This window comes from Portunus trituberculatus, chromosome 33 (assembly GCF_017591435.1).
Source record: "Portunus trituberculatus isolate SZX2019 chromosome 33, ASM1759143v1, whole genome shotgun sequence".
NCBI classification, from domain to species: Eukaryota; Metazoa; Arthropoda; class Malacostraca; order Decapoda; family Portunidae; genus Portunus; species Portunus trituberculatus.
This window is the reverse complement of record NC_059287.1, coordinates 4,541,053-4,565,044: the sequence shown is the minus strand read 5'-3', so window position 1 is coordinate 4,565,044 and position 23,992 is coordinate 4,541,053. Positions and strand designations below refer to the sequence as shown.

The 23,992-nt window shown below is 38.1% G+C and overlaps 2 protein-coding genes across 3 annotated transcripts in view; both read right to left on the bottom strand.

Annotated features, from left to right (window-relative positions):
• LOC123512235 (phospholipid-transporting ATPase ABCA3-like) overlaps positions 1 to 13,745 on the bottom strand; it is a 137,657-nt gene extending 123,912 nt beyond the window's left edge. The window contains exon 1 of one of the 2 annotated variants that reach the window (XM_045268493.1): positions 13,595 to 13,745. The gene's annotated coding sequence lies outside the window, so the exon portion shown is untranslated. Of the gene's footprint in view, positions 1 to 13,590 lie in introns of both variants that reach the window. The other variant, XM_045268494.1, reaches the window with a different exon arrangement.
• Positions 13,746 to 15,477: 1,732 nt separating this feature from the next.
• The window catches only part of LOC123512406 (procollagen-lysine,2-oxoglutarate 5-dioxygenase 1-like), a 38,076-nt gene continuing 29,561 nt past the window's right edge, over positions 15,478 to 23,992 (bottom strand). Inside the window, 5 exon segments of the mRNA XM_045268795.1 lie at positions 15,478 to 15,949; positions 16,343 to 16,527; positions 19,215 to 19,337; positions 21,903 to 22,049; positions 22,912 to 23,016. Coding sequence (XP_045124730.1) covers positions 16,351 to 16,527; positions 19,215 to 19,337; positions 21,903 to 22,049; positions 22,912 to 23,016 — 552 coding nt within the window. The 3' untranslated portion in view covers positions 15,478 to 15,949; positions 16,343 to 16,350.

Genomic DNA, 23,992 nt, shown 5'->3' with positions numbered 1-23,992 from the left:
AGAAGAAGAAGAAGAAGAAGAAGAAGAAGAAGAAGAAGAAGAAGAAGAAGAAGAAGAAGATGATGAAGAAGAAGACAAGGGCATCTCCTAAACCTATCTTCCGGCAGAGTTGCTTCACCCGGGCAAGACACGAACGCTTCATAATGACCTCACGAACATAGAAGGAGCGCCTCTCTCTCTCTCTCTCTCTCTCTCTCTCTCTCTCTCTCTCTCTCTCTCTCTCTCTCTCTCTCTCTCTCTCTGAATTAGTTGGTTGATGACAAAATGACAATGCATTCACGTCTCTCTCTCTCTCTCTCTCTCTCTCTCTCTCTCTGACTGACTGACTGACTGACATTACGCAAATTATATAATATGCTAATCTTCTCTGTCTGGCTGTTCGTGTTTTTTCTCTCTCTCTCTCTCTCTCTCTCTCTCTCTCTCTCTCTCTCTCTCTCTCTCTCTCTCTCTCTCTCTCTCTCTCTCTCTCTCTCTCTCATCGTGAATGATAAAATTACATAATATGGCAATCTAACCTGTCTGCTTGAACCATCTCTCTCTCTCTCTCTCTCTCTCTCTCTCTCTCTCTCTCTCTCTCACTTTCACACACACACACACACACACACTATGAAACAGGTTCTCGGAGGGTGCAGTTCCATGCGTGACCCCAATTATTGTTGTACGTGTATTCAAACTTTGCACGTCTAGGAAGGTGAAAGTGAAATACATCAGCAAATAAACAATGTGCTATGGAGGAGTGGAAGGGAAAGGAGCGATGGAAGGTGTTCTGTATAAGTAAGGTCCCTATTCAGAAACGTTTTATTCTCTCACAACGACTATTTTCCAAGGCCACAGAGATGATTAGCGGAATTTTCAAGAGTGTTTCTCAGGTTAATAATAAAGAAATCTTGTCACTCTGCCTCTAGAACCGTAAAAACACCTTAAGAAACTCGTGTAGATATGAATAAAACCCTCTTGAAATAGTGGAGGTGAAGCACAGCAGTGTTTGAGAATAAGAGTCTCAGAATGTGGAAGTTCTTTTGGAGGGAAAGTGGAGGAAAAGTGGAGGGTAGGTGGAGGGAAGGTAGAGGAAAAAAAGAAGTTAGGAAGAAGAGAAGTGGAGAGAAAATGGAGTTAGGCAGAGGAGAGATGGAGAGAGAATGGAGTTAGGAAAAGGAGAGATGGAAGGAAGTAGAGGAAGATGGAGGAGAGGTGGAGGTGGCAGAAAGGTGGAATTAAGTGGAGAAGGTGAAGCACAGAAATGTTTGGGAATGAGTCTCAGCCACATTATTAATTCAACAGGAACTAGTGATGCAAGAGGAAAGGAAACAATGCGGTGATGAAAAAAGATGTAAAATGTGACTATTGATATCTATACACGTGAGTTATTGGTGAGGTATGGAGGTGTAATACGGAGTGATGAGAATTGTAAAGTAACACAAACGATGACAGACTAAATGAAATAGAATACAAGATACATAAACTAAGAAAAATAGTGAAGATATGAAATTGGTAATAGTGGAAATGCAAGTTACAAGAATGACAACTATGAAAACCAGGGAAATTTTCAGAAAACCATAGATTACAACAAAAAAAACTCAAAAAATGTAATGAACTAGATAGAATAATCACACAAAAATTAAACCAAACACACACACACAAAAAAAAAAAAAAACACCCAGAATACAAACAACATCTATAGGACAAAAGAAAGGAAAGCAAGAAAACAAAGAAATAACAATAATGAAGAAATCTAAAAGAAAACATACAAAAATGAAAAATAAAACGTAAATATGAAAAGAAAATATAAAAATGAAATAAACAGTATTGATCGAAAAGAAAAAGAATGAAAAAAGCTTTAGAGGAAAATTTTAACAATAGGATAAATAATATAAAGAGATCTCACTTACGGGCGTCCAGGATACTACCTTGAGAGAGAGAGAGAGAGAGAGAGAGAGAGAGAGAGAGAGAGAGAGAGAGAGAGAGATAGATAGATAGATAGATAAATAGATAAGATAGATAGATAGATAAATAAATAGATAAAGATAGATAGATAAATAGATAAATAGATAGATAGATAGATAGATAGATAGATAGATAGATAGAGAGAGAGAGAGAGAGAGAGAGAGAGAGAGAGAGAGAGAGAGAGAGAGAGAGAGAGAGAGAGAGAGACCTTCCCTGGTAAAGACAGCAATTTATACATTCTTTCCCTTAGGTTCATTTTGAGCAAGGGCAGCCATCACCACCACCACCACCACCACCACCACCACTACCACCACCATCACCATCGCCACCGCCACCACCACCCACCACTACCACCACCACCACCGCCACCGCCATCACCATGACTTTCAATCTCACCACCACTGTCATCACCTCCATCGTTACCAAGTACTATTACCATCAGTATTGGTCCCATTATCATCATCATCATCATCATCATCATCATCATCATTTTTCGTAATTCTTTATCACTATCATCAACAGTATTGCAATAATGGACGTTTTTTTTAGCACCACTACTACTACTACTACTATTACTACTACTACTATTACTACTACTACTACTATTACTACTACTACTACTACTACTACAATCAAATCTACCACAACTACTACAAATACAACCACTACAACCACTACCACTACTACGACTACTACTACAACTACAAATACTACCACTACTCCTACTACTATTACAATCACTATTACTACTACTACTACTAATCCTACTACTACTATAATCACTACTACTACAGCCATTACCACTACTACTACTACTACTACTACTATTACAATCACTACTACTACTACTACTACTAATCCTACTACTACTACAATCACTACTACTACAGCCATTACTACTACTACTACTACTACTATTACAATCACTACTACTACTACTACTACTAATCCTACTACTACTACAATCACTACTACTACAGCCATTACCACTACTACTACTACTACTACTACAACTACTACTACCACTACTTACTCTCCCACTACTACTACTACAACAATAACTACAACTACTACTACTACTACTACAGCCACTACTACTACTACTACCACTATTACTACTCCTACTACTACTTCCACTACTACCACTACTACTACCACTATCTCTCCCCTAACTCACTATCCAGAAAGCAATCATACCAAAGAGGGATCAAGTCCTCCTCCGTCATGCGTGTGGTGTTGGGTGACGAGAGAGAGAGAGAGAGAGAGAGAGAGAGAGAGAGAGTGTGTGTGTGTGTGTGTGTGTGTGTGTGTGTGTGTGTGTGTGTGTGTGTGTGTGTGTGTGTGTGTGTGTGTGTGTGTGTGTGTGTGTGTGTACAGTAGCTAAGGAAGGTTAGCTAGAAAAATAATGTTATACTTGATACTCGAGTTAAATATCATTGGGAAATGTTAATAGTAGTAGTAGTAGTAGTAGTAGTAGTAGTAAATAATTTTGTCGTATTGTAGAAGTGGTGATAGTAGTAGTAGTAGTAGTAGTAGTAGTAGTAGTAGTAGTAGTAGTAGTAGTAGTAGTAGTAAAATAATAATTAATGTTGTATTATAGTAGTAGTAGTAGTAGTAGTAGTAGTAGTAGTAGTAGTAGAAAGTAACAGTAAACAGCACTCATATAGCGCTCTCTCTCTCTCTCTCTCTCTCTCTCTCTCTCTCTCTCTCTCTCTCTCTCTCTCTCTCTCTCTCTCTCTCTCTCTCTCTCTCTCTCTCTCTCTCTCTCTCACGCACAAATTGGCGAAGAAGGTCGTTACAATTACGTGAAGCACCAGCAGGTAACCACTCCACACACTCCCTGAGCCTCTCTTACCAGCAGGAGGGGCGTGACGCAATGCCTAGCCTTTACCTGTCGCTCTCTCTGCTGTTTACCTCCGTGCGTCACCTGCTGGAACCCAAAGCCAGTGTGTGCGTTGTCTGGTGGAAATGTCACAGGTTGGAATCATCTTTTCGTCTTTTTTCTTTTATTTCGTCGTTGTTTGAGTGATTTTGTTGGTATAGTAGTTTTTTTTTTTTAATGTGTTGTGGGTAATGCAATGTTTGTGTTTATTTATTTCTTGTGTGTATTTATTTTGTTCATCATTATTTTTCTATCACCGATCTTATAACTTTCTACAATTCTTTTCTTTTCTTTTAGTATATTCCTTTTCAGTTGCGTAAATTTTGTCGCATCGTTTTTATCAATATTTTTTCGTACATATGATATTAATCTCCTGGTTCACATACTAATTAACCCCTTCAATATTGGGACACATTTTTATCTTGAGACTTGTTTACGATTAGACCATTTTATTGACATTAGGAAGGATCTATGGAGGTCAGGAGATTAATGGCCACAGTCTTCACTATTTGATCCCCAACACAAGTTTCTAAACCTGCATAAAATCACCAAATGGCAAGCAGAATGAATATGGAATCGTGGCACGGTACTCAAAGGGTTAATATTATTGTACTTTAACTTCATTTGTTTCCATTCAGCTTCAAATTCATCACTACAGTAACACTAACGCGTATAATTCTTCTCCCTGCAGCCTTGTGGTAAAATGTTGAAGAAACAAGGTAAGTGCTTTTCTTAATTTGCTGATTATGTAAACGTATCCTACAACAAAGTTCATTAACTCCTTAAGTACTGAGACACATATTTACCACGAGTTTCGGGTATGATTAGACGATTTCATTTACATTAAGGAGGTTTTATGAAGGTCAGAAGATTAATGGCCAGAGTCTTCACTATTCGACTACCCACATAAGTTTCTGAAGCGGTATAAAATCACCAAAGAGTATGTAAAATGGATATGAAAACGCGTCATGGCACTGAAGGGGTTAATCTTCACAGTACTGAGCCAAGCATACTAAACACACAAGGACGCCAGTGACGCCCGTATTAAAATTGCCTTCCCCTCTCACTACGATAATTTTCCAAGGCCATAGAGACAACTAGCCGGGTTTTCATGACAGTTTCTCCTTTTAATAAACTAGAAACCTTGCCTATCAATCACCAGAGTCCTAAAAATACTCTTAATCACTTCAGTACTGGACGCTTTCTTACTTTGAGTTATGAGTACAATTAAACGTTCTTATTGACATTAGGAAGGGTTTATGGAGGTCAGCAGATTAATGGCCAGAGTCGTCACTATTTTAATCCCCCACATATGTTTCTGAAGCTGTAAAAAATCACCAGATAGTAACCAGAATGAATATGGAAACGCGTGATGGTACTGAAGGGGTAAAAAACACGAGTATCTTCAACTGGAGCCTTTGGAAAGCAGTGGTGGTGAGACAGCAAAGCATTACAGAATACGGGCCAAAGTGCCAGTGACAGCCTTGTATTGGGCGGCGGGGTGAGGGAAAGACATTATGATCACTAGAGTGCAGAGGAGAGAGTCGCTAAAAGGCCGCTAACCACTTCACTCTTCTCGTCCTTTGTTACTAGGCAGACATAAATAAAAAATAAAAAAATACAAGAATAAAAAAAGTAATTACGTTTCTATGTATGTAAATAAATAGATAGATAAATAGGCAAGTATGTATATAGGGATGTATGCAAATAAATATAACAATAAATAAATAAATGGATAATAAATGAGTAAATATGTAAGTAGGAAGTAAGTAAAAAAGTGAAGAAGGAAGGAAGGAAGGAAGGAAGGAAGGAAGGAAGGAAGAAAGGAAGGAAGGAAGGAAGAGAGGGAGTAAGAGAAGGAAAGAGGAATGGAGGGAATAAGTAAGTAAATAAGTAAGTAAGGAAGGAAGAAAGTAAGTAAATAAGAACGAAAATAAATGAACAAACAGGTAAGTGAACAGCCGTGCAGCGTGGCGTGGTGAGGGAGGGGACCATTCTAGCATATGATCGCTGGAAAGTAAGAGGCGTGTTGCTCTATTGTTCCTCTCTCTCTCTCTCTCTCTCTCTCTCTCTCTCTCTCTCTCCGTGAGTGATAGTGAGGTGATGTAAATAACAATGATTTCATATTGCACCATTTTTTTCGTTTCGTTTTTTCGTGAAGTAACACTAGCACATGTTCATTCTTGGTACATACACTTCTACATTCATTTGTTTTATTTTTGTAATTCGTTAAACTTGATTCACTATACACTAAGTGAATGAATAAAATAGTAACGATAATATATAATCATTTTAACATCTTCAATACTGGGACACATTTTTTAACTTGAGATCCGTGAACGATTAGACCATTTTATTGACATTAGCAAGGATCTATGGAGGTCAGAAGATTAATGGCCCCAGTATTCACTATCTTAATCCCTCACATGAGTTTTTGAAGCTGTATCAAATCATCAAATTGTAACCAGAATGAATATGGAAACGCGGCATGGTACTGAAGGGGTTACTAAATGTCTCCTTTTTCTTCCTTTCTTTGGTTTAGTTTCGTTAAATGTCACACGTACAGTAGTATTTGATAACAAGTAAGACGTTAAACTTCCGTGAAATTCATTAGTTGCTTGTATGTCTTTCCTCTGTGAAGCGAGCTAAACAATGACAATTCTCGGCAAGCAAGTTTTATTGTTTTTTTTATTTTTATTTTCCTTTCCTTTGTCTATTGTTCATTGGATTTTAGTCATACTTCACACTCTGTAGATAGTCATTCACACACACACACACACACACACACACACACACACACACACACACACACACACACACACCACACACATTAAACAGTCATCATATTAACTACCCAATACTAATTTCTCCCATTTCATTTTCAGGGTCACTGGTCTTAGGTAGCCAACAACACGTACCCCCGAACAACACTTGCCTTCCTTGTTAACGTTCGTAATTGACATCAGTGGAGAGTACTAATAAAGATAAAAAAAAAAAAAAAATACCAGTGTTGCAATTCCAAGTAACGAGTGTGCTAAAATAATGACAGGATATTTGGACTCTAGAAAGCCCTTTAATTATCTTAATAAACGAGTGTAGTAGTTATGTCACGTCTGGGCTTTGAAAGAGGGGAATGTCTTAACGCTTAAAGAAATAGATAGATATATAGATAGACATACATGCAGACAGAGAGGTTTTGAGACATTTATCCCAGTCTTTTGGCTAACTGTTAGAGAACTGGCATCTAAGTGGGCCTTCTTGTTTAATGTGTGTTTGTCTTCCTTGGCCAGTCTTCCCTTCTTACATGAAAAGAATAAATAAAGACAAATAATAGAGAAAGATAAGGAGAGATAGCGATAGGCAGACATACATAGAGATATATATAAAAATCAATGAGAGTAATAGATAAATAGATGGATAAGCTGACAGATACAAAGGTAGACACTGAATAAACAAAAAGATGTGCAAGTAGATCGATGGGATGGTAAACAGATAGATGGAGAGCTAACAGATAAGTCGATAGACAAACAAACAGAAAAAAAACGGATATATTAGCATTATGGACAGACAGGTAGATAGATAGACAAATACACAGATAGAGATACGAACACACGCACATACACACACACGCACGCACGCACGTACGCACACGCACACACACACACACACACACACACACAATCACACGTACAGTCATTCATACATACATACAAACATAAACGCAAATGGACTTCACAATATGTCTTTTTGTTCTTCCTTTGTCTCTCTCTCTCTCTCTCTCTCTCTCTCTCTCTCTCTCTCTCTGTGTGTGTGTGTGTGTTGCTAAGGTGACGTGTCTTTTATATTCTCACTGTATTCTTGATGTTGTACCGTCGTCAGGTGTTACGTCACACACACACACACACACACACACACACACACACACACACACACACACACACACACACACACAAGATCAAGGTCTCAGTTACCTTCCAATGAAACCGAACCAGTTAGTTACGAAATACAGACAAGTTTTCTGAGCCATTTCCACTTTCAACCGGTTTTAAAAGCATCAACTACGAAAAAAAATGGTATTCTTGCAAACCTGCAGACTATCTCTCCCATATACTCGTACTTTTAATGACCAATGTATTACTTATTCATTCCATACCTTATTTATCTGTGTACACTATATGTCTATCCTTCTGTATGACTATTTCCCTGTTCATCTACTGAATAATTTACTCTTGTAGCACTAAAGAAGAAGTAAAAGAAGAAATAGAAGAAAAAATAAAAAAGTAAATAAAAAGAAAGGGAGAAGAAAAGGGGAAAAAGAAAAAGTAGAAGGAAAAGAAGAAGGAAAAAGAGGAAGAAGAAAAGAAGAAGAAAAAGAAAAAGAAAGAAAAGGTAAATAAAAAAGAAAGGAAGAAGAAAAGGAGAAGAAAGAAGTAGAAGAAGGAAAAGAAGAAGAAGAAGAAGAAGAAGAAGAAGAAGAAGAAGAAGAAGAAGAAGGAAAAGAAGAAGAAGAAGAAGAAGAAGAGGAGGAGGAGGAGGAGGAGGAGAAGAAGAAGAAGAAGAAGAAGAAGAAGAAGAAGAAGAAGAAGAAGAAAGAGAGAAAGAAAAGAATAAAAAGAAAAGGAGGAGGAGGAGGAGGAGGAGGAGGAGGAGGAGGAGAATAATGAATAATAATAAGTAGAAGAATAAAAATGAGAATATGAAAAAGAATAAGAATAAGGAGAACGTAGAGAAGAAGAAAGAAGAAAACAAAAAAAATTAAGGAAAGGAGGAGGAGGACACGAGAAGGAGGAGGAGGAGGAGGAGGAGGAGGAGGAGGAGGAGGAGGAGACGAAGAAGAAGACGAAGAACAACAACAACAACAACAACAACAAAAAGAAAAGATGAAGATGATGATTCATAACTAAGTACCCTAAAAGTGCTCGCATAACTCAAGAGCCAAACTAAAAGTGCTCGCGTAACTCAAGGGCAAATTAAATAAGTACTGTAGCTGCTGCAATATAGGAGTAGTGTTGAAAGTGCCAGAAATAAGTAAGGATTCCGAATTCAAAACAGTGCTGACCTCATGAAAATGTATTTGTGTGGACTCATGCTGTTTTCTCCCGCCACACACACACACACACACACACACACACACACACACACACACACACACACACACACACCAGTTCTGTCAAGTATACTAATTAAAGACACGAGAAATAAATAGACTTGTACAAGGTAAGGGTAAGGAGTAAGGAGGAGGAGGAGGAGGAGGAGGAGGAGGAGGAGGTGGAGGAGAAAAAGAAGAGGAAGAAGAAGAAAACAAAGGAAAAGAGAAGAGAAAGAAGAAAAGAAAAAGAAAAAGAAAAAAAGAAAAAAGAAAAAAGAAAAGAAAAGAAAAACAAGAAGGAGAAAAGGAAGAAGTAGAAAAGAAAAAGAACATAGAAGAAAAAAAGAAAAGAAAAAGAAAAACAAGAAGAAGAAACAGAAGAAGAAGATGTAGAAAAAGAAAAAAGAACAAAGAAGTAAAAGAAAAAAAAAAAAAAGAAGAAGAAGAAGAAGAAGAAGAAGGCGCTAAAATGGAGATACAAAGAATACCTGAGAAGATTTTACGTTTAGCATTGGAAGGTTCACTGTGTACAGTGTGTGTGTGTGTGTGTGTGTGTGTGTGTTATTCACTGTTTGATCTGCTGCAGTCTCTGACGAGACAGCCAGACGTTACCCTACGGAACGAGCTCAGAGCTCATTATTTCCGATCTTGGGATAGGACTGAGACCAGGCACACACCACACACCGGGACAACAAGGTCACAACTCCTCGATTTACATCCCGTACCTACTCACTGCTAGGTGAACAGGGGCTACACGTGAAAGGAGACACACCCAAATATCTCCACCCGGCCGGGGAATCGAACCCCGGTCCTCTGGCTTGTGAAGCCAGCGCTCTAACCACTGAGCTACCGGGCCGTGTGTGGGTGTGTGTGAGTCATTGCGCATGTCCATAAAGGCATGCCGATAGACTGTAGGGAACGGATGTGTGTGTGTGTGTGTGTGTGTGTGTGTGTGTGTGTGTGTGTGTGTGTGTGTGTGTGTGTGTGTGTGTGTGTGTGCATTGAAAAGGCCACGGGCAAACGCAGGGACGGTAAGTACACATGCACTCGGCGTCTCTCTCTCTCTCTCTCTCTCTCTCTCTCTCTCTCTCTCTCGCGTCCTTACCTATATAGCGGTGGGGGTGGGGGAGGGATTTGGCAACAGTGTGTTTATTTACATGCAAGAAAGGAATGTGGCAACGTCGCCCTTGTTTACACTGCAACACCTTTCAGGTCAAAATGAAGTTGATGTATTGATGTGACCTCTGTCTGTCTGTATGTCTGTCTGTCTGTTTATGTGTTTCTCTCTGTTTGTCTCATCAATAAAATCCAGAAACAAAAGCTATTAGAACTACTACTACTACTACTATTACTGCTACTACTACTACTACTACTACTACTACTACTACTACTACTACTACTACTACTACTACTACTACTACTACTACTACTACTACTACTACCACTACTACTACTACTACTACTACTACTACTTCTACTACCATCACTATTACTACTACTACAACTACTACTACTAACATTACTACTACTACTACTACTACTACTACTACTACTACTACTACTACTACTACTACTACTACCACCACCACCACCACCACCACCACTACTACTACTACTACTACTACTACTACTACTACTACTACTACTACTACTACTACCACCACCACCACCACCACCACTACTACTACTACTACTACTACTACTACTACTACTACTACTACCACTACTACTACTACTACTACTACTACTACTACTACTACTACCATCTTTCCATAAGCTTTACACGTAATATTTCGTGAGGACTAGGTAAAGAAAGACACTTGGATGGATGCCAGGTGTGTGTGTGTGTGTGTGTCTGCCCGGATGAACGGAGGTAAGTGAAGGTCAAATGATTATTACAATTTTTCACAGTTCACTTCAGTTTCACCATTGACGTAGAGAGAGAGAGAGAGAGAGAGAGAGAGAGAGAGAGAGAGAGAGAGAGAGAGAGAGAGAGAGAGAACAATGCACTTAGGAACAAGAGTAGAACAAGCAGCACAGGTTAGACTGGTATGGAGAACGGAAAGAGGCGTGTCTGTTTTGTTCGTGTGGTGATGGTGACGATAGTGATGATGATGATGATGATGATGATGGTGGTGGTGATGATGTAAATGGTGATGGTAATAATGATGATGATGATGATGACTATGATGGTGATAGTGATGACGATGATGATGATAATGATAATGATGATAATGATGACGGTGATGATGATGATGATGATGATGGCAATAATGATGATGATGATGATGACGACGATGGTAATGGCGATGACGATGATAGTGATAATGGTGGTAATGATGATGATGCTGACGATGATGGTGATGACGATGAAGATGATGATGATGATGGTGATGATGACAGTGACGATGAAGATGATGATGATGATGATGATGTGATGATGAAAATAACTTAAATATAACCTGACATAAGCTAAAGGGAATTATAAGGTTAAGTTAGGTTAATTCAAGTAGGTTAAGTTAGTCTACATTGGCTTAACTAATTCAACCCACGACTAACGAAGCTACAACTCGATCTGTAACTTAAACCTAACCTAACTTAACAAATAATTTAACCATGAACAAACACAGCACAATCAAATTTAAAGATAATAGAAATATATCTCAATATTTCATAACGTAATGTAAAAAAGTATCATTACAACGAAAATGAAAACTAAACGTAACGATCTAATCTAATTTAAAGGCTCAACTTATATATTTTTTTTTTCATGTAAGAGGGAAAAGTTGGTCAAGGGAAATATAAACCGAAAAAAATGGTCCAGTAAGTTGTCAGTCCCCTTGTAGGTCAGAGAGAATTAGCCAAAAAGAGAAGGGATAAATGTCTTGAAACCTCCCTCTTAAATTACGTCAAGTCATAGGAAGATGGAAATACAGAAGCAGGCAGAGAGTTCCAGAGTATACCAGAGAAAAGTATGGATGATTGAGAATACTGGTTAACTCTAGCATTAAGGCGTTGGACAGAATACAGGTGAGAGTAAGAAGAATGCCACTCTATCATATAACGAAATATAAAACTAAGTTACATATAAGAACATGATAACCAAACTAACTTAACCAAATTTTTGCCTCAAAGCTTTAACCCTTTCAGTAACAGGTCGCATTCTCACATTTGTTCTGTTTACTGTTTGGCGATTTTATAAAACTTCAGAAACTTATATGGGGATTAAAATAGTGAAGACTGACCATTAATCTTCTGACATTCATAGACTCTTCGTAATATAAATAAAAAATACATGATAAAAATGCGTTCCAGTATTGAAGGAGTTAATATAAACAATACAACAACTATAGTGAACGTACAGTACCACAAACAGGAAACAATCAAACCGCACCAGAAGAAATGCGTGAAGTCTTTATAAACATCTACAAGAAAGATAACAATGAAAAAATAATACATCTTACAGTTTCTCCCAGTTCAAAGATTGGATGAGGCTGTAGAACAAGTGAAGACGTCTAACAGTGATGAACAGAGAAACATGTACGAAGTGACAGTCTAAGATTTAATCCCTTCAGTACAGGAACGCATTTTTACCATGAATTTGGGTATGATTAACCGATTTTATTTACATTAGGAAGGGTCTATGGAGGTCACATGATTAATGGTTAGAATCTTCACTATTTTAATCCTCACATTAGTTTCTGAAGCTGTATAAAATCACCATATAGTAAGCAAAATAAATATGAAAATGTGCCATGGTGCTCAAAAAGTTTAAAGACAACCTAACCTAACCTGACAATATCTACTGCTAACAATGCTCGTAAAACCGCACAATTAATTAATCAAACTAACAATTCCTTACTCTTAACCGCTAACCACTCTTCAAGTCATTCATAAAACTAGAACAACAAAAAAATGCCCAGAGTTGAATATCCTTGTAATCTTTTCCTCCTCTCTTATCCAACTCACAGAACCTAAAAGAAACATGTCATTTTGTCATTTAGGGCAATTTTGCGCTCCAGAGAGGAAAGGCGGAGTATGAAAGGGAAAGAGAAGTGGAGGGAAATTCCAGATTCTTCCGAGAGAGAGAGAGAGAGAGAGAGAGAGAGAGAGAGAGAGAGAGAGAGAGAGAGAGAGATAGGAAGGGGTCACAGTTTTAGGTGACCGGAAAAAAAGACTTATTCAATCTGACTGGTTCTTCAAAGTCGGTGATATTACAAACCTGTTCTTGGTCATCTCGATGGGACACACACACACACACACACACTTCCTTCCGCTACTCCACCCTGTGTGTGTGTGTGTGTGTGTGAGAGAGAGAGAGAGAGAGAGAGAGAGAGAGAGAGAGAGAGAGAGAGAGAGACTAGCACTAAATGAATCGCAAAGTATGAGGTAAGCATTCATTTGGTAAGTCAAGGAAGGGATAAAAAAAAAGGTAAAAAAAAAAATAATGACGGGGAAAAACACAAGGACAAAATAAAAAAAACAAGTCATGCACACACACACACACACACACACGGGTATTGCATCATCATAGGCATACACACACGACACGCACACAGACAGACATTATGCAACGGAAATGAAAAAAAAAATATATAAATCCCACTGACAGTTAGCCGCTCCACCTGAAAATACCCATCTACACATGCACTTCTTCACTAATTCCTGTATGTACTCACGCAAAGGGTGTACAGGGAGAAGCGTCGTGGTGAAGGCAAGGCAGAATCACGGGAGCGAGAAACACTGTGAACCTTCCCCCTTGCACGCTAGTAAAACACTGACATATATCGTCTGCTGGCGCTGGGTTGATGCTGCTGCTGCTCTCCTCCTCCGCCTCCGTCACCTTGTGTGTCTTTGTGCGCCATCTAGGAACACAAATCTGTTTGTCAACGTAAACATCTCTCTCTCTCTCTCTCTCTCTCTCTCTCTCTCTCTCTCTCTCTTGCATAGTTTGTTCTTAGGAAGTTCTATCATATTTTCTTTCATACGAGTATAATGAATTTCCCGCGCGGCTTCTCTTTTTCCTCTTCCTTTTTTCCTTCTCTCTTTTCCTCCTTCTTTTCTTACTATAAGCTACTACTATATTACTTCTACTACTACTACTACTATTGTTACAACTACTACTACTACTGCAATGTACGTTCTATATTATCTGCCACTATATATATCACGCGGACCGGACGTTGCGTGTGTGTGGCTCGAGTGATTATCCTACCCGTGGCAGGTATACATACTTTCCAAAACTTACCCTTAAATAGCTTCCTTTGATATCTTTTCAAGTTAATTCTCTTTCTTGTTTTCCTTTACATATTTCCCCTTTTCTCTCTGTCTAGAAAAATGGTGTTACGAATAGAAATGGTACTTAAAAATGAAGATATAAAGCGTACGTGTTTATTTTGATGTCTCTGCTTCCTGAAGACTATAGCCAGCCGTGCTCTATCTCTGTCCCAGGCGCGATAACATTTGATACCTTATGCTTCGAATCTTACAGCTGAGGGAACTCGATCTATATATTACCCGCTGTTATTTGTGTGATTTTTACTTAATTCACCCTATAAATAAAAAAAAAAAAAAAAAGTGCATGGATATTAGATTGCTTATATAGTCATGATTAAAAGTATATTATTGTTTATGCTACTGTATTATTGTTAACTGTCATGTATTTGTGCATCCTGTTCTGCATCATCATTGAGGAAAGTGTTCATGAGATTCATTCCAGTCCTCTCTCAGAGGTTTGATATGGAAGAGTCAAAACATGCGATTTGATATATACAGTTCAAAAAGATTGAGAGAGAGAGAGAGAGAGAGAGAGAGAGAGAGAGAGAGAGAGTGTAAAAATATAAAAAGAAAAAAAAGAAAAGAAAGAAGAGAAAGAAAATCGAGTTGAAAAAGAATAAAGAAAAAAATGAGAAAGAGATACACAAGTGAATTTCATACAACGTCTAATTCATGCGTCTAATTAGGAGATATTATGCGATAAGACAACATTATGACGTGAAAATTAGGACGCTTGGTGTTATCTTGTGTAAATGCAATAAAACGAAAGCAAATACACCTTTGTAGTATAGTTATCCCTAACATACCGACTTTGTAATAGAAAACAAGATACTTAGATGGCACACTTAAGTAGTTTTTAAGATATGGACACACGCGCACGCACATACGCTCTTAATATGTAGCCCCTGTTCACCTAGCAGTAAATAGGAAACTCGAGGGGTTGTGGCCCAGCTTTCCCGGTGTGTGTTGTGTGTGTTGTGGTTTCAGTCCTACCCGAAGATCGGTCTATGAGCTCTGAGCTCGCTCCGTAATGGGGAAGACTGGCTGGGTGACCAGCAGGCAACCGTGGTGGTGAAAAAAAAAAAAAAATACACGTGCACATTCTCTCTCTCTCTCTCTCTCTCTCTCTTTCACACACACACACACACACACACTTAATTTCTTCTTTTTCTTTTCTTCTTTTCTTCTTCACTTACAAACCAGTTATTTAGAACCAATGTCCTTTATTAGCGACGGGATACTCTTTTCTTAGATTCTCAGTCTTAACACTAAAGGAAAAATGGAATATGCATGTATTTTTATTTTAATCCACCATTCTAGGCGCAAGGGTACATGGATGTCCCAGAAGCTTACGGATGGATGTGTGAATTATGAAAAAAAAAGACAGCAACAATGAGGAACACATTAAATAAAAGAATTCAAGAACGCATTAAGAAAATAAATAAAAAATAACATTGAATAACAAATAAAAAACAAGAAAGTATTGAATAACACATTCAAAACAGAAAAAAAACATTGAATAACACATTAAAAACATTCAAGAACACATTAAAACCAACAACAACAACAACAACAACAATACATTCAGCTTTCAGAAATGTTGAAGCTTAAGTAAACAAAGGGATCTTGTTTCCTTAGTTTTCTGAAATTTTGAAGCTTGTTACCTCAGCTCTCAAAAATGTTGAAGCTTGTTTGATCAGCTCTGAGAAATGTTGAAGCTTGTTTGGTCAACTCTGGGAAATGTTGAAGCTTGTAACCTGAAATTAGAAATGTTTGATCAACTCTCAGAAATATTGAAGCTTATTACCTCAGCTCTCAGAAATATTGAAGCTTGTTGCCTCAGCTCTTAGAAATAATGAAGCTTGTTACCTCAGCTCTCAGAGATGTTGAAGCTTGTTTGATCAGCTCTCAGAAATACTGAAGTTTGTTGTCTCAGCTCAGAACTTTTGAAGCTTGTTACCTCAGGAAAAAGCAATCAAGTGGGCCTTTTCTTTTTATTCCTTGTTACCCTACGCCAGCTTCCCCTATTCCATAAATAAAAAGCTTTCACAAATGTTGAAGACAGAATAAACGGAGATGTAACCTAACCTAACCTAACTTAACCTAACCTAACGTAACCTAAGTCAGAGTTAACAATGAGACCTATGTACCTCAGCTCTCAGAAATACTTCAGCTTGACGCGGTACATGTCAAGGTGGATGATCAGCTTGTGCAGCTCCCCGTCAGTCACGTCACGCAGCGCCTTAGGGTGAGTGAGGCGCCCCGGGAACACCAGCACGTCCCCAGCGTCTGCCTTCACCCTGCACCCCTGCCGTGGGAACTCCAGCTCGCCTCCCTGCAACACGCCCGGTTTGTGAAGTGTCGGAAAGGAAATTGCAAACCCGATGTCATTATAACTAGTGAATGAAAAAGAATGATGAGGCTAAATTACCAACACCACCACCATCACCACCACTACCACCACCACCACCACCACTGCTTCTATTGTACTATATTCTTACTATTACTACTGCTACTACTATTACCACTACTACTACTACTACTACTACTACTACTACTACTACTACTACTACTACTACTACTACTACTACTACTACTACTACCACTACTACTACTACCACTACTATTACTATTACTACCACTACGTCTTCTATTTTTTATACGACTAATGTTGCAGTTACTAATATTACACTACTACTACTACCGCTATCATTGCTCTGCTGTTACTACTATTATTTCTACTACTGCTCTACTACTACTACTACTACTACTACTACTGCTGCTACTGCTACTACTACTACTACTACTACTACTACTACCACTACTACTACTACTACTACTACTACTACTACTACTACTACTACTACTATTACTACTGCTACTTTTATTGTTACTACTATCACAACTACTGCTACCATTTTTATCACTACTACTGCTACTACTACTACTACTACTACTACTACTACTACTACTACTACTACTACAGCTACTACCACCGCTACTACCCACTCTCTCCCTGTATTTCCATCCTCTTTCTCCACCGTCTCTCTCTCTCTCTCTCTCTCTCTCTCTCTCTCTCTCTCAGTACGCCCCTTTCCTGTGTTTCTTTCCTCCCCATTCCTTCTTTGCCTTGCCTTATCATCGCAGGTTCTCCGTAGATGTAGAGGCGGTAGTGAATATATCTGACACCTCACAGTATCTATTTATCTATCAATCAATCAGTCATTCTATCTATCCACGTATCTATTTATGTATCTATGTCAATTAGCAATGAAGTTCTGATTAAAAAAAAAAAAAAAACGAAATAAAGGAATAAAGCAAAGAAGTTTCATAATATCAGTTCATTTTTTGTTGTTGAGAGAGAGAGAGAGAGAGAGAGAGAGAGAGAGAGAGAGAGAGAGAGAGAGAGTAATTAACAAGGATGGTACAACACAACTCGTCCTAATTATCTGCCTTGCAACGCACTCGACCATTAGAGACACGCAGCAATAATCATAAAGCCTCATTCTTCATTCCTTCACAGACACGAGCGCGGTAATGAACCAGCCAGACGCTTTCAAATTGCCTAATAGAGTGATTTTTTTGTTTTATTAGGAATTAACAGTTAGAATTCACCTTTTTTTGGGTTTTTGTACACAGCGCACACTCTTAATGAAAAATGCGATATGTGTGTTTTTTTTATTTTTTAGTTTGCCTTAATTAGCAATCACTGGATCCAAATTGAGTTTATTATAGATATTTTTTATTTTTTAACAATTTACCTCCTCAGATGAGAGTCAATATATATTTTTTTTCTCTAAGGTAATTGTCTCATATATTTCTGTTCTCTCTTGTTTTATCGACTTATTTTTCTATCTATTTATTCCTTTCTGGCTTTCATTTCTTTTTGCTTATCTTTATTTCTTGTTTATTTGTTTTTCATTTGTCTTTTTTTCACTTATTTATTTATCTATCTATCTATTCATTTCTGGATTTAATTTTTTTGTTTATTCCTATTTCTTGCTTATTTGCTTTTTCATTTGTTTTTTTATCTTTCTTTTGCTTATTTGCTATTTTATTTATCTATCAATTCATTCATTTCTGGCTTATTTGCTCATTTGTTTATTTACCTATCTATTTATTCATTTCCGGTTTTCATTTCTTTTTACTTATTCTTATTTCTTGTTTATTTGCTGTCTTCTATCTCCTTTCTTTCTCATTTGCTTCTCCATTTTATGTTCATCTTCTTTTCGTATCTTTTTATTTGTATAGCTCATTGTTTATTTAGTTTTTCGTTTCCTTCTCCTCCTTTCTGTTTCTTATTGTTTGTTCACTCATTCTTGTTTACTCTCTTCAGTCTTCAGTCTCGTGGCTCCTTCATGCACTTCCTGTCACAACACAACCGGAAGTCTGTCTATCTTTATCTTAGGATCCCCAACACATTCACTACTGGACAGGACAATCTTTTTCCCATAGCCACTCATAATTCTAAGACGTTATTTTTACTTTATTTTGTGCTCGTCTCTTAACTATAGCTATGGAGAAGATAAGTATAGTTTCTCTTTTCTTCTTTTCTATCATCTACTGTAACCGTTTTCCTTCATCTGTAAATCCCATCTTTTTTTTTTTTTTTAGTTCTATCTCATTAATTCCATCTCTTCATCCCACCATCTATTTTCTCTTCAATATTCTTCCTTCTCTTCAATAGCTTCTCAAGCCTCTTTTAACCCCATCAGTGCCATGACGCGTTTCTCATACTCCTTTTGCGTACTATTTGGCGATTTTATACAGCTCTAGAAACTTATGTGGGGATTAAGATAGTGAAGACTCTGGCCATTAACTTTCTGGCCTCCATAGACCCTTGCTGATGTCAATAAAATCGTACACAAATCTCAAGGTGAAAATGTGTCCCAGTATTGAAGGGGTTAATCTGTTCCTTTATTTGTGCATCTCCTAAGTGACATCCCGACTGGTAACAGAAAGTAATGAACCTAGCAGTGAAAGAGTTAAAAAGTTACCTCACTTCACACGTGCTAAACTCACCTGGTACTGATATGAGGGCGAGAGATAAACGTGAAAGGTGACTGAGGAAGCGTCGTGGTGTGAGGGCAGGCCGGGCATCTCCCCTGGGCGGAACCTTGCTATCTGTGAGGCCACCACCACATCCTGAGGGAGATGGACGGGTGGGTAAGGAACACAAGGGAACACAAAGAAAGAATGAGTAGTTGACGGGTCGTTTTTTAGTTGGTTGTTTGTGATAAGATGCATTGTGTAGTGAGGACGGAAGTATGAAGGAGAGAGAGAGAGAGAGAGAGAGAGAGAGAGAGAGAGAGAGAGAGAGAGAGAGAGAGAGAGAGAGAGAGAGAGTAATTATGAAGTGTAGCAATCTAATTTTCCTTCCCATAATGAGAACACCGCTTCCCCCTCGCTCTCTGCGCCTTGCTTTGCCCAACACACTCCCACTTCACTTCACTTGCCTTGCTCCTGGTCTCCCTTGGCTGCCGCGCTGACACTAAGCGTAAGACAAATGGAAACTCAACACTGCCACATGAATAAACAAGAGGACAAAGGGAAGAAGAAACAGACAACTTAGTACATGGCAAAATATTCCTTGGTAAGAATAGGAAGACACCAGAAGTATCAAAGAAAATGCAAGAAAGGAGATTGAGATGGTTTGACTTATTAAGAGGAGACGAGGATCATGATGGAAGGCAGACGCTAGAGATGGAGGTTCATGGTAGAAGGGGGAGACCGAGAGGGAGATGGAAAGACTGCATGGGAGATGATCTGAGGGAGAAGGGGATTAATGTGAACGAAGCACAAGATTGAAATGGATGGAAACAGCTCATCCAAATCGACGACTATATAGAAAAATGGAGTAAGGATGGGAAGAAGAAGAAGGAGAAGAAGAAGAAGAAGAAGAAGAAGAAGAAGAAGAAGAAGAAGAAGAAGAAGAAGAAGAAGAAGAAGAAGAAGAAGAAGAAGAAAAGAAGAAGAAGAAAAAAGAAAAGAAAAGAACAAGAAGAACGAAAAGAAGAAGAAGAAGAAGAAGAAGAAGAAGAAGAAGAAGAAGAAGAAGAAGAAGAAGAAGAAGAAGAAGAAGAAGAAGAAGAAGAAGAAGAAAGAAAAAGAAAAAAGAAAAAGAAGAAGAAGAAGAAGAAGAAGAAGAAGAAGAAGAAGAAGAAGAAGAAGAAGAAGAAGAAGAAGCTATACCACACTTGGCTACCACACAGGTCTGAAGACTTACCCGGTGCATATCACTGAAATTGCTCATGAACTGCTTAAATGTATCATATCTCAAATGATACATGAATATTTTAACATGTAACTAAAAGTTACATGTTAATATTCTTTTGGTTGTCTCGCTGGCTTTGAAGATTTCTCACTTAAAAATCCCTGAAGGAGGACAAGACGTGTTTAAAGTACCTTAATTCCTTTTATGTTAGAGGGGAAAGTTGACCAAGGGGAACAACAGCAACAAAAATGCCTACTTAGTTGCTAGTTCCCTTACAGATTTGTTATCCTTTCTGGCTTCGAAGACTTACTAGTTAAAATTCCCTGAAGGAGCATAAAAGGCGTTTAACCCCTTCAATACCGAGACGCATTTTACCTTGATTAGACGATTTTATTTGCATTAGGAAGGGTCTCTGGGGGTCAAAGGATCAATAGCCAGAGTCTTTACTATTCTAATTCCAATACATATTTCTGAAGCCGTGTAAAATCACCAAAATAGTCACCAGAATGAATATGAAAACGCGTCATGGTACTGAAGAGATTAAAAGTATCATGGTTCCTTTGCTTACCTCGCTGGCTTTGAAGATTTGCTACTTAAAATTCCCTGAAGAAAGACAAAAGGTGTTTAGAGATATCATTGTTGATTTTGTTTACCTTGCTGACTTCGAAAAATTACTACTTAAAAATGCCTGAAGGAGGAAAAATGGTGTTTAGATTAGGTTAGGTGAGGTGAGGTTAGGTTAGCTTAGTTTAGGGTAGGTTAAGTTAGGTTAGGTTAGGTTAGTTTAGGTGTTAGAGCAGGTTAGATTAGGTTAGGTTAGGTTAGCTTAGTTTAGGTTCTAGATCAGGTTAAGTTAGGTTAGGTTCAAGATCAGGTTAGGTTAGGTTAGATTAGGTGTTAGGTCAGGTTAGGTTAGGTATCATAGTTCCTTCCTTTACCTCTATGGCGCCGAAGTTTTCCTATCTAAGGTCCGAAGGAGGGCAAAAGGTGTTTACGGTAGGTTAGAAAAGCCCAATTTAGGTTAGGTTAAGTTAGATTAGGTGTCATAGTTCCCAGCTGGCCTCGAAGTATTCACGTGTAAAAAGGTCTGAAGTTGAACAAAAAAGGTTAGTTAAGGTTAGGATAGGTTAGGTAAGGTTGGGATAGGTTAGGTTAAGTGTCATAATTCCTTTGTTTACCTTGCTGGCTTCTAAGTCTTCACGTGTAAAAAGGCCTGAAGGAAGAAAAAAGGTACTAGGTTAGGTTAGGTTGGGTTAGGTTGGGTTAGATTAGGTTAGGTTGAGATAGGAAAAAATAGGTTAGGATAGGTTAGGTTAGGTGTCATAGTTCTCTTGTTTAACTAGCTGGCTTCCAAATCTTCACGTGTAAAGAAGTCAGAAGGAAGGAAAAGCTATTAGGATAAGTTAGGTTGAATTGAGCTGGGTTAAATTAGGTTAGATTAAGTTAGGTCAGGTGTTACAGTTCCTTTGTTTCCCTCGCTGTCTTCGAAGTCTTACCGGGTTGGAGTGTGGGAAGGAGATCTTGAGCTGCTTCTTCAACACGTCCTCGTACAGAGCGTCCATCATCTCCCCCAGGCCCAGGTCAGACGTCCACTGGTCCACTGAAGGGACTGACTCACTCCCTGGCCCCTTCTTCCTCGGGTCCTGCAGGCGACAGTGACGGAGGTGGAATACTATGCGACGCGAAAACTGGGTCATTTGTGTATTGGCAGCAGCTGGTGTGTTGGTCCATAACAACAACAACAACAACAACAATAATAATAATAATGATATAATAATAATAATAATAATAATAATAATAATAACAACAATAATAATAATGATAATGATGATAATAATAGTAATGAAGATGTTGCTACTACTACTACTACTACTACTACTACTACTATTACTACTACTAATACTAATGATAAGATGAAGATGAAGAAGTTCAAGAAATAAAGAAGAAGAGGATGAAGACGAAGACGAAGAGAAAAGGAAAAGACGAAGACAAAGAGGATGAGAAGAAGAAAAAACGAAAAGAAAAAGAAAGGAAAAAGGACAGAAGAAGACAACTAAGAAGAAGAAGAAGAAGAAGAAGAAGAAGAAGAAGAAGAAGAAGAAGAAGAAGAAGAAGAAGAAGAAGAAGAAAAAGAAGAAGAAGAAGAAGAAGATAAGGAAGAAGAGAAGGAGCAAGAAAAGAAAGAGAAAAACAAAGAAATAACGATAATAAGAAGAGTAAGAATAAGAACAATAATGATGATAAAAAAAATAATAATAATAAGAACAACAACAACAACAACAACAACAACAACAACAACAACAACAACAACAACAATAACAACAACAACATGAAGAACACCAACATCAAGAACAACAATACCACCACCACCACCACCACCACCACCACCATCACCACCAAATATAAAAAAAATCAACACACAATAGAAATAATAACAAGAAGAGGACAGGTGGATGGGAGTGTGGAGGGGTATGGAGGAGCAGTGTGGAGGAGTGAGTGGCTTACCTGTTTGAGTGCAGGTGACCAATTGTTGCGGGAGTAGGCGAGGCGAAGGATGTCCATACAGAACCGCTCATTAAAGGTTGGGAACTGATAAACCTCATAACACGGCTGGAGAGAGAGAGAGAGAGAGAGAGAGAGAGAGAGAGAGAGAGAGAGAGAGAGAGAGAGAGAGAGAGAGAGAGAGAGAGAGTAACTAAATGATTCAAAGCAGTTATTGATTATACCACACACACACACACACACACACACACACACACACACACACACGTTACAACAGTGAATAATGAACAACTTTAATCAGTCAAGCGGCGAGTAAAAAAAAGTCATGATTAATCAACAAACTAATAAAACTGTTAGTGGGGAAAAAAAGAATAAAAAAAGCTATCACGTTGCTAACTTCAATCTCTGCTACGTAATTTAAAACTTCATAACAACTCTCTCTCTCTCTCTCTCTCTCTCTCTCTCTCTCTCTCTCTCTCTCTCTCTCTTTCTAGACAACCATGTACATCAAAGCGAGCTGTGTCAATTACTTTACATAAATTCCTAGGATTTCTCTAACAAAGGATGGTATAATTAGTGTCCTCAAGCCCAAAGCCTGAGGCCGCTTTGCTCTCTCATCACGACTATTTTTCAAAGGCATCATGATGATTAGCCGGGTTCTCAAGAGTGTTTCCCCTGTTAATAGTGTAGAAATATTGTTAAGCTGTCGCTACAAGTATAAACCAACTCCTATAAGAATCCATATCACTAAACAATGTCTGTCTTCAAAGTTCAGAGTTTTCAAGTGTGTTTCTTCTGTTAATAGTGTAGAAATATTGTTAAGCTGTCGCTACAAGTATAAACCAACTCCTTTAAGAATCCATATCACTTCACAATGTCTGTCTTCAAATGTTCAAGAGTTTTCAAGAGTGTTTCTTTTGTTGATACTGTAGAAATATTGTCAATCTGTTACTGTAGCCATGAAAAAAAAAAACTTCCTTGAAAATCTGTATTACTTCATAATGTCATAATGTATATCTTTAAATGTTAGGGTGTTTCTCCTGTTATTAGTTATTTTCTTTCCTTTTTACCTAGGGAAGAGGAG